General features: G+C 44.6%; 1 protein-coding gene across 7 annotated transcripts in view; it reads right to left on the bottom strand.

Annotated features, from left to right (window-relative positions):
- The window catches only part of LCMT2 (leucine carboxyl methyltransferase 2), a 24,802-nt gene that overhangs the window by 3,070 nt on the left and 4,401 nt on the right, over positions 1–17,331 (bottom strand). For 4 of the 7 annotated variants that reach the window (XM_035899237.1, XM_035899232.1, XM_035899236.1 and 1 more), the window contains 8 exons: positions 16,361–16,550; positions 15,855–15,962; positions 13,757–13,847; positions 10,332–10,589; positions 9,168–9,398; positions 5,515–5,612; positions 1,720–1,907; positions 1,495–1,630 (listed from right to left, as the gene is read on the bottom strand). In XM_035899237.1, the coding sequence (XP_035755130.1) occupies positions 1,495–1,630; positions 1,720–1,907; positions 5,515–5,612; positions 9,168–9,398; positions 10,332–10,589; positions 13,757–13,847; positions 15,855–15,962; positions 16,361–16,550 (1,300 nt within the window). The remainder of the gene's footprint in view (positions 1–1,494; positions 1,631–1,719; positions 1,908–5,514; positions 5,613–9,167; positions 9,399–10,331; positions 10,590–13,756; positions 13,848–15,854; positions 15,963–16,360; positions 16,551–17,331) is intronic. The other 3 variants (XM_035899239.1, XM_035899238.1, XM_035899240.1) reach the window with 2 other exon arrangements.

Raw genomic sequence — 17,331 nt, 5'->3', positions numbered from 1 at the left:
AGAGGTGGACCCCATCTCTCCCTAACAGGTTGCAGTCGCCAAAGAACGTCCCATTGTCATAAAAGCCGAAACCCTCACGACGGCACCAGTCACGTAGCCATGAGTTTATGTACATGATGCGCCTGTATCTGGCCGCTCCCTTCCCTCGGACTGGTAAGATAGAGGAAAAGATAACCTGGGCCCCAATGCTTTTCACTTGTACCCCCAGGGCTCTAAAGTCTTCTTTGATTTTGCTCAGGTTTCTGCTTTCCGTATCATTTGTTCCTACGTGAAATAGTAGTAGAGGGTAGTAGTCCGTTCTCCTGATGAGTTGTGGCATCCTCTCAGCCACATCTCGAACCTTGGCTCCCGGAAGGCTACATACCTCACGTGACTCTCTGTCAGGTCGGCAGATGGGTCCCTCAGTACCCTTCAACAGAGAGTCACCTATTACGAGGACTCGTCGCTTCTGCTTACGGTACCCACTATGCGTTGCTGGTACAGTTTCCCCCTGCAGGGGACTTTGCAGACCTCGCTCACGCGTGTCCTCATCTTTCTTATAAGCCCCCTTTAAGTACTGAAAGGCCGCAGTAGGGTCTCCCTGGAGCCTCCTCATCTCCAGGCTAAACAACCCCAACGCTCTCAGCCTGTCCTCCTAGGAGAGGTGTTCCAAGCCCCTGATCATTTTTGTGTCTCTCCTCTGGACCCGCTCCAACAGATCCATGTCTTGTACTCCAGGCAGTATTACCACAGATGAGGGCTACTCACAGATTTAGACTAATTTTTCACCAGAGTATGCCAAAATGCAGCTATGTGACATTACCTGTATGATTGTTCTTCACTGAATCATAGAACAGAATCGCAGAACAGTTGAGATTGGAAGGGACCTCTGAGTATCATCTAGTCTAACCACCCCTGTTCAAAATAGGCTCAACTACAGCAGGTTGCTCAGGACCTTGCCCTGTCAGGTTTTGAATATCTCCAATGGTGGAAACACCACAGCCTCTCTGAGCAACCTGTTTAGTGTTCAATCACCCTTACAGTAAACGTTTTCTTATGTTTAAGTGGAGTTTCCAGTATTTCCATGCCATTTTTTTCTTGTACTTCAGGCAGCAGCCATAGCACACAGCAATTTCTACCGTGAAGTTTTTAATTACATTATGCCACAGATCTCCACAAAGACTAACTGAGGCTCTGGTTTGATCTGTTCTCTTCTTCCATAGACATCCTGAAATTACTATGCTTGTGGTCATCTCAGTTCTGCTTCCTCATCTGGAATCAAGCAGCTCCGTGCCCTCCAGTCTTCCGCACACTCAGACTCCCCTTGACACTATTACATTCTTTGGGCTAGTAAAAGCACTTCAAAATTAGATTCTACCTCAAACAGGGAATGTTTATTCTACTCACAAATTTGCCTACTTTATATCCCCTACTCTGTTTCAGGGAATAGCCCTAAAGCTACCGTGTTCCTTCACACAACAGTGTTTACCCTGAAAGAAAAATTTCAGTACTTACCACATTAATCACATAGTCCAAGCAGAGACCAGTCATTAAGTCAATGACAGTGATGCCTGGCACAGAGCATGAGTGAAACCACACTCCACCAACAAGCAGAAGTTTTCCATCATGTACATGTGCAGTATGTGAATACCTGAAAGTTCAAAATGAGACTGAACTCCATTAGTAAGAGAGGGAGGTAGAGACAGGCAGAAGATTCACTGCTAAACGCCTTCTACTTACCTTGGGATGAGAGAAGGGTGCGTCTCTACTGTCTGCCAGTGAAAGCCATGTTCAAGCTCCCTCAGAAAGAAAACTGAACCTAAGGGCTGCTCAGCCACTCCCAGACCTCCTGCAATTAGCACTCCTCCTTTCCAGCTACAGGCACTGTGAGAGTGACGGCTTTCTGGTACTGGACCCTCAACAGGAATCTAGGAAAACATTAAGTCCAAGCTTAAAGTCCTCTTCATGTCCAGGCTCTTAAATGATCTCTTCCTGCCTGTCCTGTGGGATGGAACATTCTTTCCTGCCATAGGACAGAAACAGTTTCTGGAGGGGAACAGGTAAGCATGATAGGGAATAATCAAAAAACCCCAGCTGACACATGCTCCTCTACGGATGGCTAAGTGGAAGTGTTTCCATTTTCACTATCTCCAGTATTTCTCTGGCCCTTGGTATATTTAATAACATTCAGTCTTCAGAGGGGTTTATTTCTGCACATCAGAGGTAACTTCACCTGCATCCTTGTGTGCTGCTTTCTGGTCAAGACATGCACCTGAGAACCACAAGTTTACAAACACATGGACTAATGCAGTGACTAACACAGAGCAAGATAAAATGCTGAACTGCAGTACTAACATGCAGAAAAAATACCCTTAGTGCAAACACTAAAGATGGTTATTTAATAGTTTCTGAAAGTCTGCAGTGGCAAGAATTTCTCACTTTTTAGGCAGTCTATTGCAGCACTTTACCATCTTCACAATTAATAGCTTTTCTTAGTGTCTAAATGAAGTTGCCCTTTCTGTTGATTCCTTGTACTACCCAAAGTATGGAGAATAATTTGTTTGTCCTCTCTGCAGCTATATTTTACCTATTTGACGATTTATTATCTTCTCCAGACTCAATAGCTACAGGTCATTCAAAATCTTCTTGTGTAAGGTATGTGATCCGGTCATTCTTGTTGCATACCTCTATTGGGCTGTATTGCATGCTGTCCACCTCTTTTATTCTCAGGAATCAGCTTTGGGCATTTTACAAGGGCCAAAGGAGTATTCCATACCATATGATGTCATGCTCAGTATAGGAACTGGGGGAAGTCGGCCAAGGGGCAGCAATCACTGCTCAGGGACAGGCTGGGCATTGGTCAGCAGGTGGTGAGCAGCTGCGTTGTGCATCGTTTTGTATATTCTTTTATCATCATCATTATTATTATTTTCCTCTGCTGTTTTATTCAACTGTCTTTATCTCAACCCATGGGTTTTACTTTTTTTTCCCCCGATTCTCTCCCCCACTCCACTGGTGAGTGGGGGAAGTGAGCGAATGGCTGTGTGTTGTTTAGCTGCCTGCCAGGTTAAACCATAACAGTTCTAGAAAATCCCTGCTCAGCCAGACCAGCCTTCTGCCCCACTTTGCTTGACTTCTGACACTTTGGAATTGACTGCTCCTGTGCTCTTAAGCGATGGCTCTTAAAAAGTGACCAGCCTTCATGGACCTCAATGCCTTCAAAAGCAGCTTCCCAAGGGACCTTACTAACTAGTTCCTTCAGCAGCCTGAAGTCCCCATATCCAAGGTCAAAGTTTTGCTGGCAGTTCTCCTGTTGCCAATGATTTGAAACTCAACTACTTCATGGTCACTGTGACCAAGACAGCCACCAATCACCACTTTGCTCACGAGTCCTTCGCTGTTTACAAACAACAAATCTAGGAGGGCACCTTTCCTAGTTAGGTCCTTTACTACCTGCACAAAGAAGTTATCTTCAACGTGCTTCAGGAATTTCCCAGACCTATTAGTGCCCACTGTATGATGTTCCCAGTTGATGTTAAAATCACCCATAAGGACAAGGGCAGCTGATCTAGAGATAGCCCTTAATTCCTTAAAGAATAATTCATCAGTGTCATCGTCCTGGCTGCGTGGCCAATAGTAGACTCCCACAATAACATCTGCTTTATTTGCTTTCCCCTTAATCCTTGAGGCTCTCAAGCATGTCATTGCCAACTGCAAGCGCCATACAATTCGATCCCTCCCTTATATACAGCACGACTCCCCCTGCTTCGCCTGCCCTGCTGTCCTGGTTTCGGCTGGGACAGAGTTGATTTTCTTCCTAGTAACTGGCATAGTGCTTTGGTTTGGATTCAGTACTAGAAGAATGTTGTTAGCACACTGATGTTTTAGTTGTTGCTGGGTAGTGCTTAGACTGACCAAGGACTTCTCAGCTCTCAGCTCTGCCAGGGGCACGGGAAGCTGGGAGGGGACACGGCCAGGACAGCTGATCCCAACTGACCAAAGGGCTATTCCAGACCCTATGACATCATGCTCAGTATATAAACTGGGAGAAGAAAAAGGAAGGGGGGGACACTGGGAGCGATGGTGTTTGTCTTCTCAAGACACCGTTACGTGTGATGGAGCCCTGCTGTCCTGGAGATGGCTGAGCACCTGCCTGCCTGCCCATGGGAAGCAAGGAATGAAGTCCTTGCTTTGCTTTGCTTGCATGTGCAGCTTTTGCTTTCCCTATTGAACTGTCTTTATCTCAACCCACGAGTTTCTCACTTTTACTCTTCTGATTCTCTCCCCCGTCCCATTGTGGGGGGAGTGAATGAGCGGCTGCGTGGTGCCGAGTTGCCAGAAGGGTTAAACCACAACACCTGCCTATCCTTCCTGAAGAGCCTATAACCACCCACCGTGGCACACCAGTCACAGGACTCATCCCAACAGGTTCCTCTTATGCCAATAATGTCATAGCTCTGGGACTGGGCCAAAGCTCCTCTTGTTTATTCCTCATGCTGTGTACATTAGTATAGAGACATTTCAAATGTGCTCCAGTGTACTCAGCACAATGTGGAGCAAACTGAAGGACCTCACTAGCAGGGGTGCTCACTACTGCTGTACTGGTATAGGAGCAGGGCACACCCTGCAGTCTGACACCTGGGTAGCAGCATGTTCCCATCAGAGCTCTGCCTGGGAAGCTGCGTCAGTTGCAGACATGCAGATACCTTTGCTCCCTGTTCGAGCTGGCAATGTTATAGTGCCCTTCTGTACAAACTGCCACACCATGCCATGGCTGACGTGTCACAGCCTATTTGCCTGCCCTGGTTGCAGCACTCCTGGTTGCTAGCGCTCCCTAGGGGTTTCTTTTATAGGTGTGGGGGGCTTGGCTGTGGTTGCTCCAGGCGCATCTCTGTGCTCCCCTGAGATTTCCCCAGTTCAGGAAACCCCCCTGCACACCGTGCTAGAGCATCCACTGCAGATCGTGCTGGCACTGGAGCTGCTTGCCTCAGTGACTGAGAATGCTCACAGGGAAATCCTATCAACATGTACAAATGCCTAATGGGAGAGATGAAAGAAGACAGCATGTTCTCAGTCATATCCAGTAACAGGGCAAGAAGCAATGGGCACAAAATGAAATACAAAAAAATCAACATAAAACCCGCTCACATTCTACTATGAGGGTGGTCAGACACTGGAATAGGTACCCCAAAGAAGTTGTGGAGTCTCCATCTTTGGAGATAATCAAAATCCAACCGGACACTATACTGAGCAACCTGCTCTAGTTAGACCTGCTTTAAGCAACAGTGCTGGACTAGATGATCTCCAGATGTCCCTTCCAGCTTCAACTATACTGGTGAAGACTGTATTCCACAAGATGGCAAGGTGTTTAGAAGTTAGCTCTAACTCTAATCAGCGTGGAGTGTGACAGTACTGCCAATGCCATCCACTTCAATATGGTAACACCACTGTGATTTAGTGGGGCTTCCAATACAGCAGCATGCACCTATGAAGTGAAGGCAATTTCTACTCCCCAGGGCCTCCCTAAGTTCTTACCACAGTGCAGGAAAGTTCTTGGGTGTGCAGGAAATACCAATCCCCTAGCACAGGCTCCATAGCAGAGCGGCCACCATACAGAAACAGGTACTTCTCACCTACAGAAAAAGACAAACAGGTGAAAAGAGAAGTTAGAATGTGGTATGTCACAAAAGCAAAAATTTCTATTGCACAGAAGGGAAGCGGACCAAAGACAGAAATTAATGCAGTCAGGCAGAAGTTTTATACACTATTTATATTAAGACATCCTGCAACCTTATGAACATTTCCAGATAAGCAAGCAATTGTTTCATAGATACAGGAATTACTCTTGTATCCAGATCTTTTATAAGACACATGGAAGACTAAATACTTTTACTAAGAAGCTGTATTCTTCACGTTTGTGGTCATTCAGAAGACCCCCGTGATCCACTTATATTATGTAGTTTCTCAATGTTTAAGGTCTGAATGGAAATCATGCACTATAGTCTCAAAAGCAAAAGAAGAAGACATGTTTTTTAATATACCTAATGGACATAAGGAATGAAAATTTAGCAATGGCAAGATTACACCTATGGAACTAATAAAATTAGAAAACCCCAAGGACATAAATCATAGCAACATGATGACATTTATTTATCCCAAGAAAACAGATAAATCCTCATAAAAGAAGAATGTGTATTTGATCATACAAAAGGGAGATAATGATAATTTAAGCACGTAGGAGTTAATCTGGAGAAGCCTCTAAAAGGAGGTACAAATGGTGCAAAAGCACTTTGGGTATATGTGCGTTAACCGCACTATGCCCTGTCAGCTCATTTCTTCATAATGAACTGTGCAAATAACACAAGCGTTGGTCGCTTACTTCAGCAACAAAGCAAAATCAAGGCAAAAATAAGAGGATACAGTCTGACAAAGACAAAAAGCAATGTATTATTTATAAAACCTTATTTACCCATTTAGCATTTGCTTCTTTGATATAAAATTTAGACTGGAAGGCTGAACCCTAACATATGATATGATATTAATTAAACACTACTACACAAATTCAAAGTATGGTCCAGACTAGACTAACAACTGCTTAACAATTCCCCTGGTGTTCCCTCTTAACAGCTCCCTGACAGCTAGTGGAGAATGAAACAGCTTAAGAAAGGACACCTCTGACCGCCTTAATTCCACTGAGTCCCACCACTGACTTGCTAAGAACTGCTGCAAGTTTTTCGCCCCTTATAGTCAATATCTTTTACTAGACAAATCTTCAGCGTGCCACTGCAGGGCTTGATTCTAGACCTATTCAGAACTACTGAATATTTGTCAACTGCTACTAGAAGAGCAACATTTCTTCTGAGGCACGTCCCCTGGGTAAAGAGCCACGGATCCTGCTCCATAATGCTCCAGACTTAAAATACTATCCTTCATAGAGGAAGTTCTGAAACTTCTTTCTGGAGTATCAAGCATGAATAACTTCAGCCATAAATGGTCTCAAAGAATCAGTTTTCCAGAACAGATTACATTCCCAGGTTTCAATTCTACTGGGGATTATGTGGTATACGAAATTGGAAATTACCGTATTTCAAACATCAAGAAGAAATCTCAAAGCCTCTTTTAATTTCTTTTCTATGGACAGGCTTGAGAAGTGGGCCAATATGAACCTCACAAAGTTTAACAAGGCCAAGTGCAAGGTCCTGCACCTGGGTCGGGGCAATCCGTGGTTATCAATACAAGCTAGGGGGTGAAAGCATTGGGAGCAGCCTTGTGGAGAAGGACTTGGAGGTACTGGTGGACGAAAAACTGGACATGAGCCAGCAATGTGCACTTGCAACCCAGAAAGTCAATCGTATCCTGGGTTGCATAAAAAGAAGTGTGGCCAGCAGGTAGAGGGAGGTGAGACCCCACCTGGAGTACTGCCATCCAGCTCTGGGGTGCCCAGCACAAGACAGATATAGCCCTGTTATAGTGGGTCCAAAGGAAGTCCACAAAAATTATCAGAGGCCTGGATCACCTTGCCTATGAGGAAAGTCTGAAAGAGTTGGAATTGTTTAGCCTGGAGAAGAGATGGCTTCGGGGAGACCTTACTGCAGCCTTTCAATACTTACAGAGGCCTTGTAAGAAAGACTGAGAGACTTTTTACCAGGGCCTGTAGGGACAGGACAAGGGGTAACGATTTTAAAGATGGTAGATTTAGATTAGATATAAGGAAGAAATTCTTTACTGTAATGGTGGTGAGACACTGGAGCAGGTTGCCCAGAGAAGTTGTGAATGCCCCATCCCTGGAAGTGTTCAAGGTCAGGCTGGATGGGGCCTTGAACAACCCGATCTAGTGAAAGATATCCCCGCCCATGGCAGGGGGGTTGGAACTAAAAGGTCCCTTCCAACCCAAACCATTCTGTGATTCTATGAATAGCATAATGGCAGAACAGTACTCTCCATTCTGGTTTTTGTTCCTTTAGTAGTAATTCTTACTGCTAAGAATTCTTAACATTTGCTTTGCTTTTCTTTTAGGCATCTGTTTATCATTATAAAGCCTCACCCACCAGCAGTGCTAGGTTATGTGCTAAAAGCTCACCTGCACACCCAGAGAGAAGCATAGAGGCAAAACAAGGTGGGGCAACCCAAATAATACCCTGCCTCAGCTACTTCCAGACTCACTCCAGGAGAGCGATCAAGCCATAAAAGGCTCATTTCCTCATGCACAGGAGGAACGCAGAGAGGCAGTGGCAGGTATGCAGGCAGGAAAACCCCAGTTCCATGCTTATAGAGACAATCCATCCCGGCTCCTCCCAGGGATGTCCCAGGAGAACTGTCAGCCCTGTTGTCCAGCTGTGAAACCCATCAAAATGAGTGAACAGGAGCAATCCTCTGCCTATGGGTATGGGACACGTAAGATGCAGGGGAAAAGCATTTGGGGTTTGCATAAGACTATTATGGGATGCTCAGGAGAGAAACCAGAGGCAGGAAAAGGGATGGATTGAGGTGATTTGGGCAGGTACAAACACAGGACGACAGAGGGATAAAAGGATAAAAAAAGACTAGTCACATATAAACAGGTTACTGGTCAGTATGCCTGTCTGACCACGTTCCTTAAACAGGAAGAGCTGAAAATGGGTCTTTTCATTTGTGGGTAAGTGTGTTTGCGAGAGGGGAGCTAATCAAATGACAGTTGCAAGTATATATTGTAGCATTTCCAAAAATCTGTTATAAGCTTTTTCCGGCACTATACAATCATATGTATTTTTAATTCCTGCCCTGCATCTAGAAAACTAACAGGATTGCAGCTCATCTATAATAAAAGTCATTATCACAAGGTATCTGTTGTATAGGTTCTGTAATGAATCAACCATGTAGTAATGGCATAGATAACTGCAACCCTGCTCAATTGTTGGATCAACCAATGCAGTTGCTGAGTTCAGAAAACTCACCTGAGTCTGCTCAGTCTTTCCCTTTCGTCAGATTTAGTAAAGCCTCTCACAAATACCTTTGGACTTGACAAACAAAAAAGGCACAACAAGAAATGGGTAGATTAACTCCATAGCCCGTACTACATAAAAAGTTAGGCTGCATCATGACAACTTGCCTTTTAGATCTCACTGTCTGGACAGGACTGCCCCATATATTCTGGAATTTGTATATCTCCGCATACCTACAGCCATTTCCACTCTTTCTAGGCTCTTTACCTTTGAATATTACTTCAGTTGTACTATGTCTCCAACGCAAAGCAGCTGGTTCGGCAGCAGGCTGCAGACTTACAAGCTCCACTGTAATGTCATCTGGGTCCGAGGCATTGCAGGTTTCAGGGAACTTTAGCCACAACATTCCCAAGCCTGCTCTTGATGGGGATGTTCGTCCTCCTACCACCAGGGCCAGACTGTTTGAGAGACATGACACAGTATGGTACAACCGCTCATCTGTAGAGATACAAAACATCATGGTTCACACCGATCTTTCTCCCATGAAATTCATAGAACAACAGAACCATTTAGGTTGGAAAAGACCCTAAGGATCATCAAGTAAACTGCCAAGTCTACCACTAAACTGTGTCCCTAAGCACCACGTCTACAAGCCTTTTAAATGCCTCCAGGGATGGTGACTTGGCCACTTCCCTGGGCAGCCCCTTCCAATGCTTGACAGCCCTTTCAGGGAAGGAATTTTTCTTAATATCCAATTGAAACCTCCCCTGGCGCAACTTGAGGCTGTTTCCCCTCGTCCAATCACTTGTTACTTGGGAAAAGAGACCAACACCCACTTTGCTACAGCCTCCTTGCAGGTCGTTGTAGAGAGTCATAAGGTCTCCCTGGAGCCTCCTTTTCTCCAGGCTAAACACCTCCAGGTCCCTCAGCCGCTCCCCAGCAGCTTTGGGTTCCAGACCCCTCCCCAGCTTCCTTGCCCTTCTCTGGACACGCTTCAGCCCCTCCAGGTCCTTCTTGGACTGAGGGGCCCAACACTGAACCCAGCATTTGAAGGGCGGCCTCACTAGTGCCAAGTACAGGGGCATGGTTCCTGCCCTGCTCCTGCTGGCCACACCACTCCTGATACAAGCCGGGATGCCGTTGGCCCTCTTGGCCACCTGGGCACCCTGCTGGCTCATACTCAGCCGCCTGATGACCAACCCCCCCAGGTCCTTTTCCGCCAGGCAGCTTTCCAGCCCCTCTGCCCCACGCCTGTAGTGTTGCATGGGATGGTTACGACCCAAGTGCAGGACCTAGCACTTAGCATTCAGAACCTTCAGATCTTTTTGACTGCCAGCATAACTGCATTGTGACATCACTTTTCCACTATACATTATTTCACTGTTAGCAGAAGAATGTCTTCTTACACTTGCCATCAGTATAGGAACTCACCCCATCTTTTATCAGGATTTTCCATTTTCACACAGCCAGCTTTCCAGTAGCCTGCATGTTTAATTAGCACATGAAAATTTCTCATACGGCAGTGCTGTCCATCCTCCTCCCCAAAGCCTCCAGTGGTGAGAATCACGTTGGGTTTTATAAGAACAGAGTGGTGGCCGTAACGTCTCAGGCCAGAAATTTCAGAGTGTATTGCACACACTGCTGCAGTGATACTCCCGGCCATCCTGACAGGACCATCATGATGAGGAACTGTAAGCCAAAGAGAACCAAAGAACAAAAAAACCCAAGGACTACATTTAAAATGAGAGATTAAGCAAGTCTGTTCAGCTGTTCAAGAAGAAAAAATTGTGAAGCAAGCTGACCATGCCTTAGAAATCAAACTGTAATTGGTTAAACTACCACTATGCCAACTTCCAACTTCTGCTTACTGCTCCCTCAACTCCTGACACAGTTCTGAGACTGCTTTAATGGGGTGGAGGTAAAACTGCGGTGTGCTAAACAGCTGTAGCAAGAAAGGAATCACTGTAATACCTTCCAACGGAGTACCTTTCTCATGAAGACAAAATTTGGCTACTTAAATAGCAAAGAACAGCAGAAAAAGGACAAACACCTGGAGGATGGATTTCAAAGTTTCTTGCTAGATTTTGATCCTACCTTCACAAAAGCTTTGAAATAAATTTCTAAAGCATGCCAAATAATCTCTGTTAATGCCAATGGTCCTACTGTAAGAGAATATTTTCAGTTATCTAAATATCTCGTCTTTAAATTCTATACCCCTTAGTATGAAAACAAGCTTTCAACACAGGACTCTAGCTCACCTGCGCACTGTACAAATTGTTTTCTTTTTATCAGTTTTGAATTTGCATTGTCTTTGTTTTAATCAGGTGCTTTATTCTTGTGTTACAAGAGATGATGAGGTGGAGGAGAAACAGCTCTCAGTCTATTTTTTGTACACCATACTCATAAAAATTGCCTGTACTGAATATTGTTTAGTAAAAGACCCTACTTTCTATTGTTTGATTAAGTAAAACATTTCATCTCCTTGGGCTTAAATGTCTTCTATAAATAGATCTTTTTAAGACTGAGGGTGTTTTTTCATTTCAGAAAATATACTTACCATGCTCCGTTTGGAAGATTTAGTACTTGCAATCTTCTTGAACAGGGACCCAAATCTATTTGAGAGGCTAGATGGGGGCACATATTGGTATTTGAGACATATCTTTTGCCATTCCCAGTAAAAAATATCTAAGCATCGATAATTTACCAGACTTTGAAGGCTCCTGCTACCAGTTCTGAATACAACAGAGACAGCAGCATAAACCAACAGACGTCATCTATCTGGACTTCTGCAAAGCCTTTGACACGGTCCCCCCCAACATCCTTCTCTCTAAATTGGAGAGCTATGGATTTGATGGGTGGACTGTTCAGTGGATAAGGAACTGGCTGGATGGTCGCATCCAGAGGGTAGTGGTCAATGGCTCGATGTCCAGATGGAGACCGGTAACGAATGATGTCCCTCAGGGGTCCGTGCTGGGACCGGTGCTGTTTAATGTTTTCATCAATGACTTAGACAGCGAGATCGAGTGCACCCTCAGCAAGTTTGCGGATGACACCAAGCTGAGTGGTGCGGTTGATGGGATGTCATCCAGAGAGACCTGGACAGGCTAGAGAGGTGGGCCTGTGTGAACCTCATGAGGTTCAACAAGGCCAAGTGCAAGGTCCTGGATCTGGGTCGGGGTAACCCCTGGTATCAGTACAGGCTGGGGGAAGAAAGGATGGAGAGCTGCTCTGGTGAGGCCTCACCTGGAGTACTGCGTCCAGCTCTGGAGCCCTCAGCACAAGAAGGACACGGAAGTGTTGGAGTGGGTCCAGAGGAGGGCCACAAAAATGATCCGGGGGCTGGAGCACCTCTCCTATGAGGCCAGGCTGAGGGAGTTGGGCTTGTTCAGCCTGGAGAAGAGAAGGCTGCGGGGAGACCTGATTGCGGCCTTTCAGTACCTAAAGGGGGCCTATAGGAAAGGTGGGGAAAATCTTTTTAGTAGGGCCAGCAGTGACAAGACAAGGGGTAATGGTTTTAAACTAAACCAGGGTAGGTTTAGACTAGATATAAGGAAGAAGTTCTTTACAGTGAGGGTGGTGAAACACTGAAACAGGTTGCCCAGAGAGGTGGTGGAGGCCCCATCCCTGGAAACATTCCAGGCCAGGTTGGACGGGGCTGTGAGCAACCTGATCTAGTTAGCGGTGTCCCTGCTCCTGCAGGAGGGTTGGACTAGATGACCTCTAGGGGTCCCTTCCAACCCAAAACATTCTATGATTCTATAAAGGCCCTACTCCTGACCCTAATGACTGAAGTGTCTTCACTGTATTAGTATCAGTCAAGCAAATGTCAGACTTTTTTTTTTTTAACTTAAGGATAGATCCTATGCGTTTAGGAGTCTTTAAGGTTTTAACATAAGGACCGGTGACAATCACACAGTATATTTAACTACGCCCACATTCATTCAGCTTCAATTTCACTACACATTTTCACATCTAATCAAGACACAACACAATGCATTCAGTGGCCCTGTTGGCTTAAGGAATGCCATCCTGCCTTATCCCAGCTGCTTTTCCTGCTCCCTAGAACACAGATTTTGACTTTCAATTGCAGAGAGACTACTTGTGGTGCTATACTGTGAACAAGATCAGTAATGTGAAACAGGTTAAAAATAACCTTCTGCATTCCACCCTGAAAAAGGAAGCAAGCAGCCAAAAGGAGGAATTTCTTGGACTGCTACTGTTGCCAAGTCCTTTTTATCATGGAAACACAGTCTTGGTTTTGGCTTTTCCCCTGCTGTACCACTTTTCTCTCATCTAAAAAAAGCAACATACAGATTGAAAAGTATTTCAGGAACAGAAATTCTACATGTACAATTCCTCCCACAGGGGCTGACAAAACAAAGCACGAACTTCATGACACACTCCTGAGTGCTCTGCTGGACAACACTTTGATAGTGCAGTAAGTAAAACATAACAACCTTCTGGGAGCTGGAAAGATAGAATGGCTCAGAGCACCATGTATGGAGGCAAGCAGAATAAATTGAAAACAGAGTCTGTGGGATGCCAAAAATAGGAAGAAGAGCAGGGTAGACTGGCGTTGCAGCCATGCACTGGAGGGCCCCACATATAAACAGAAGGAGGAGCTGTTCAGACTGGAAGGTTCAATAAACTGAAAGAATGAAACTGATGGAAACCACCAGAGTCAGGACATTGCCCTGGCCTCTCTGTGGACAGCAGAACCATTGTTAGAAGGATGGAGAAAGGTACTCAGATGACAGCATCCCATCTGTACCTTCCAGGGTTTTACTGTCTCCCAAAATCTCTCAGAGAAGCCTGCATGAGATAAAAGAATACTATGAAAACTATCCAGTATGTACCTGTCATATTGGATAACAATGGAGTCCAGGAAGGTTCCATCCCTTTTGACGCAGTCAAGACAAAGTAATGAGAACATTTCAGATGCCATTCCTGTAGCAAACCCAAAGAAAAAAAAAACAAAACAAAAAACAATCCCCCTAAAAATCTTAGAGCAAGCAGTAGTAAGGATCTGAGAATGGCCAGGATGATCAAATCAAAGACCTACCCAGCTTAGCACTGTTTCCAACAGTGGCCAAAATCGGACAACTAAAGTTGAATCTGAGAAAGAGCAAATGTGTAAATACTTTCCTCACCCCAACCTTCAAAAATATACAGCTCCGGGATTTTGTAAGCAAGAAGCTGTGTCTTTGTATTGAATAATCCTTGATGGGTTTCTCATCCACGAACCTATCCAGTTGCTCTTTAAACTCACATAAACTTTTATCATCTGTAACATGCTGTGGCAAGGAGTTCCATAGCTTAATTATATGTTGCATGAGGATTTTTTTGGTTTTTTAATTGGCTTCCCTTTATGCTTCCCAGTTCTGATCACTGAAAAGAGTGAGGTCTGTACACCAGAGGGATTAAGGTTTCTTAAAGGCCATGGAACATAAGTGATCCCAAAGAAATCACAAATGTTCGAAGTTGCAACATGGTCTCTGCTGGACGATAATACATAAATATGATTTCCAGTCTGACCCTGGAATCACCCAGAGGCAGAAGCACAAGCAAGAGGACTGTACAACAAGTCAGCAGCAATACTAGAGTCCACGGGGGTGTTATAGTCAGCCAACTATGTGACTAGAAGGCCTAAACATGAATTTAAAAGGCACAAGAAACCACAATATTAGCATCATCACCCCAATTTCTACCAGGAGCAAAAAGCATCTTTTGAAAAGTGATATAAAAAAATTAATGTAAATACTGAAAATGGAAGAATCCACTACTTGTCCCTAGGCAAATTATTCTAAAAATTAGTAACCCTCAGCACTAAGTATATATTTTACATTTCTTATCTAAATTGATCAGGCTTGTTTCCAGTAAAACCTGGATCTTACTTTATCTCAAAGGCTAATTGTAGATCTCTCTGTTATCACACATCTTACTCTTATGCACATTTTTCAGCTTGGACTTGTGTACATGTTAAGCTCTTCTGTAAGCAAAATGATAAAAAGACTTTACTTTCTCACTATATGAGCAATTGTCTTGATCTACAATAATTCTTGTAGACATTTCTACACCACTTTGCAAATCTGCCAGCATCTTTCAATCATCACTTTTGCATTCATGTAGCAAAGCAGATCCCACATGTTAGCAAAATAAGTGTAAGCACATTAAATTGTTTTCATACTGCAGGCTGTTAGATTTCTGGAGAGAATTATAAACAGAGAACCACAAAATTAAAAGGGGAACTTCTAGTAAGTATCTTACAGGATATTTATCTTGAAGTTACTCAGTCTTTTTGACCTATCTTCTCCTCTAGACTTCCAATAGTCACAAATTTTGCCAGCAGTTAACATAAAAATGTCAAAGAATAGAGTCATAGTTAAACATCAATCATTAATTTAGGAATGGCTGTACAAAGTCAGACCAAAAAATATCTGAAACTAGTAACCTGTATCCAACAATGACAAACAGTAATAGACTATGGAAATGCAAGAGAGCAGGACAAGTGCATCCACTCCCCCCAGGAATGCTCCCAACCATTTGCAGCCAGGAACCTCACATCAGATGTTTTTTTATGTATTCAGTAATCCTCAATGGATTTATCTTTCATTAAAATAATTGCCCCTTAAACCCATGCAACCTTTTATCATCTACAACATCTCTTATTCCACTAGCTAGTTGCTATGCTAAGACTGTCTCCCTGAGAGACCACTCACTGAAGAAGGAACAAGAAGCGTTTCTAACACCAGCCTTCTTCCACTGCTACTTGCCCTAGCTTCACATGGGCCTTCCTGCAGGCTCTGCATTAACTAAGTCTGATTCAAGATCCTTTCTGCCTACATGAACACCTATGCCTCAGGAGCTCTTGTACAGAACCATGACCATAATAAATTGCAAACACCTTATCATATCAAAGCCAGGTCACTAGTGTTCAGCATAAAAGAGAGTTACCTCATATTCATCAAAAGGCTCCAGAGCCTGCACTCTTTGCTGCTCATCTTCTGGAGTACAGCAGGTGAAAAACTCATTCATATCCATGACACTGCATTCAGTCCAGCCCTAAAACAGAAATCCCTCAAAATTATTACCTCTGGAAGGATAGAGACTCACTTCCCACAAGAAAACTAAGACCCTAAATTAAACACCTGCATGAGCCTTTAAGACTGTCTAGCTGGAACAGCAGCAGTCCAGAATCTGGTGAGGATAGACCTCTTACCTGTAAAGCTCTTAAGAACTTAATTTATATCAAAAGTCTCAGAAGAACCCATCTTGCCTTAATCCTATACCAGAAAGTAGGCTGCAAGTTGGTTGGAAGGACCTTCGAATGGCTAGTCATACTGGCCCTGTTTGCTTCAACCTGTAACTGACATAGCCGATGACTTCCAAAATTATTTAATATTACAATCTTAGCCAGGTATATGATGCTTCATGTGTGCCCTAGAACTGCAGGTACATACCTTTTCAAAAAAGCGCCTCTGCTGTGCCTCACAGTCAGGGTACTGTGCCAAAGACTGAAGTGCAGAGTTCAGCTGGCTAAAATGCTGCTGCATGACACGTCCAAAGGGGTCTTCTGGGTGCATCTGTTCATACAGCAGAAAGCATGCTTGAGAGAAATGCTCTGCTGCCCACTGAATCAAGGCATCTGACCTGTCAGGAAGATTGTGCATAAGAAATTAAATAATTGAGGGCCCACCTATCGCATGGCAGATGCAATATATCTTCCTGCAATATCATAAAGCATGCTATTACTGGCAACCCCAGGTATTTGGGGTAACCCCCAGTATCACAGAATCACACAGAATCCCAGAATGGCAGGGGTTGGAAGGGACCTCCGGAGATCACCCAGCCCAACCCCCCTGCTCAAGCAGGCTCACCCAGAGCAGGGGGCACAGGACAGCATCCAGGCAGGGGTTGAAGATCTCCAGAGAAGGAGACTCCACAGCCCCCCTGGGCAGCCTGGGCCAGGGCTCTGGCACCCTCACAGATAACAAGTTCTTCCTCACGTTCAACTGGAACCTCTCCTGCTTCAGGTTGTGCCCACTGCCCCTTGTCCTGGCACTGAGCACCACTGAGAAGAGTCTGGTTCCATCCTTGTGACATCCACCCTTAAGATATTTGCAAGTATTTATAAGATCCCCTCTCAGTCTTCTCTTCTTCAGGCTAAACAAGCACAGCTCCCTCAGCCTTTCCTCATAGGAGAGATGCTCCAGTCCCCTCATCATCTTTGTAGCCCTCCTCTGGACTCTCTCTAGGAGTTACTCATCTTTCTTGAATTGGAGCCCAGAACTGGGACTCAATACAGGCTGGGGATGAAGGGATTGAGAGCACCCTGTCGAGAGGGACTTGGGGGTACTGGCGGATGAAAAGCTGGACATGTGCCAACAATGTGCACTGGCAGCCCAGAAGGCCAACCGTACTCTGGGCTGCA

Source organism: Egretta garzetta, unplaced genomic scaffold (genome assembly GCF_000687185.1).
Source record: "Egretta garzetta isolate BGI_Z169 unplaced genomic scaffold, ASM68718v1 scaffold798, whole genome shotgun sequence".
Classification (NCBI taxonomy): Eukaryota; Metazoa; Chordata; class Aves; order Pelecaniformes; family Ardeidae; genus Egretta; species Egretta garzetta.
Note: the sequence above shows the minus strand (reverse complement) of the source record. Positions and strands in the feature narration are given on the sequence as shown.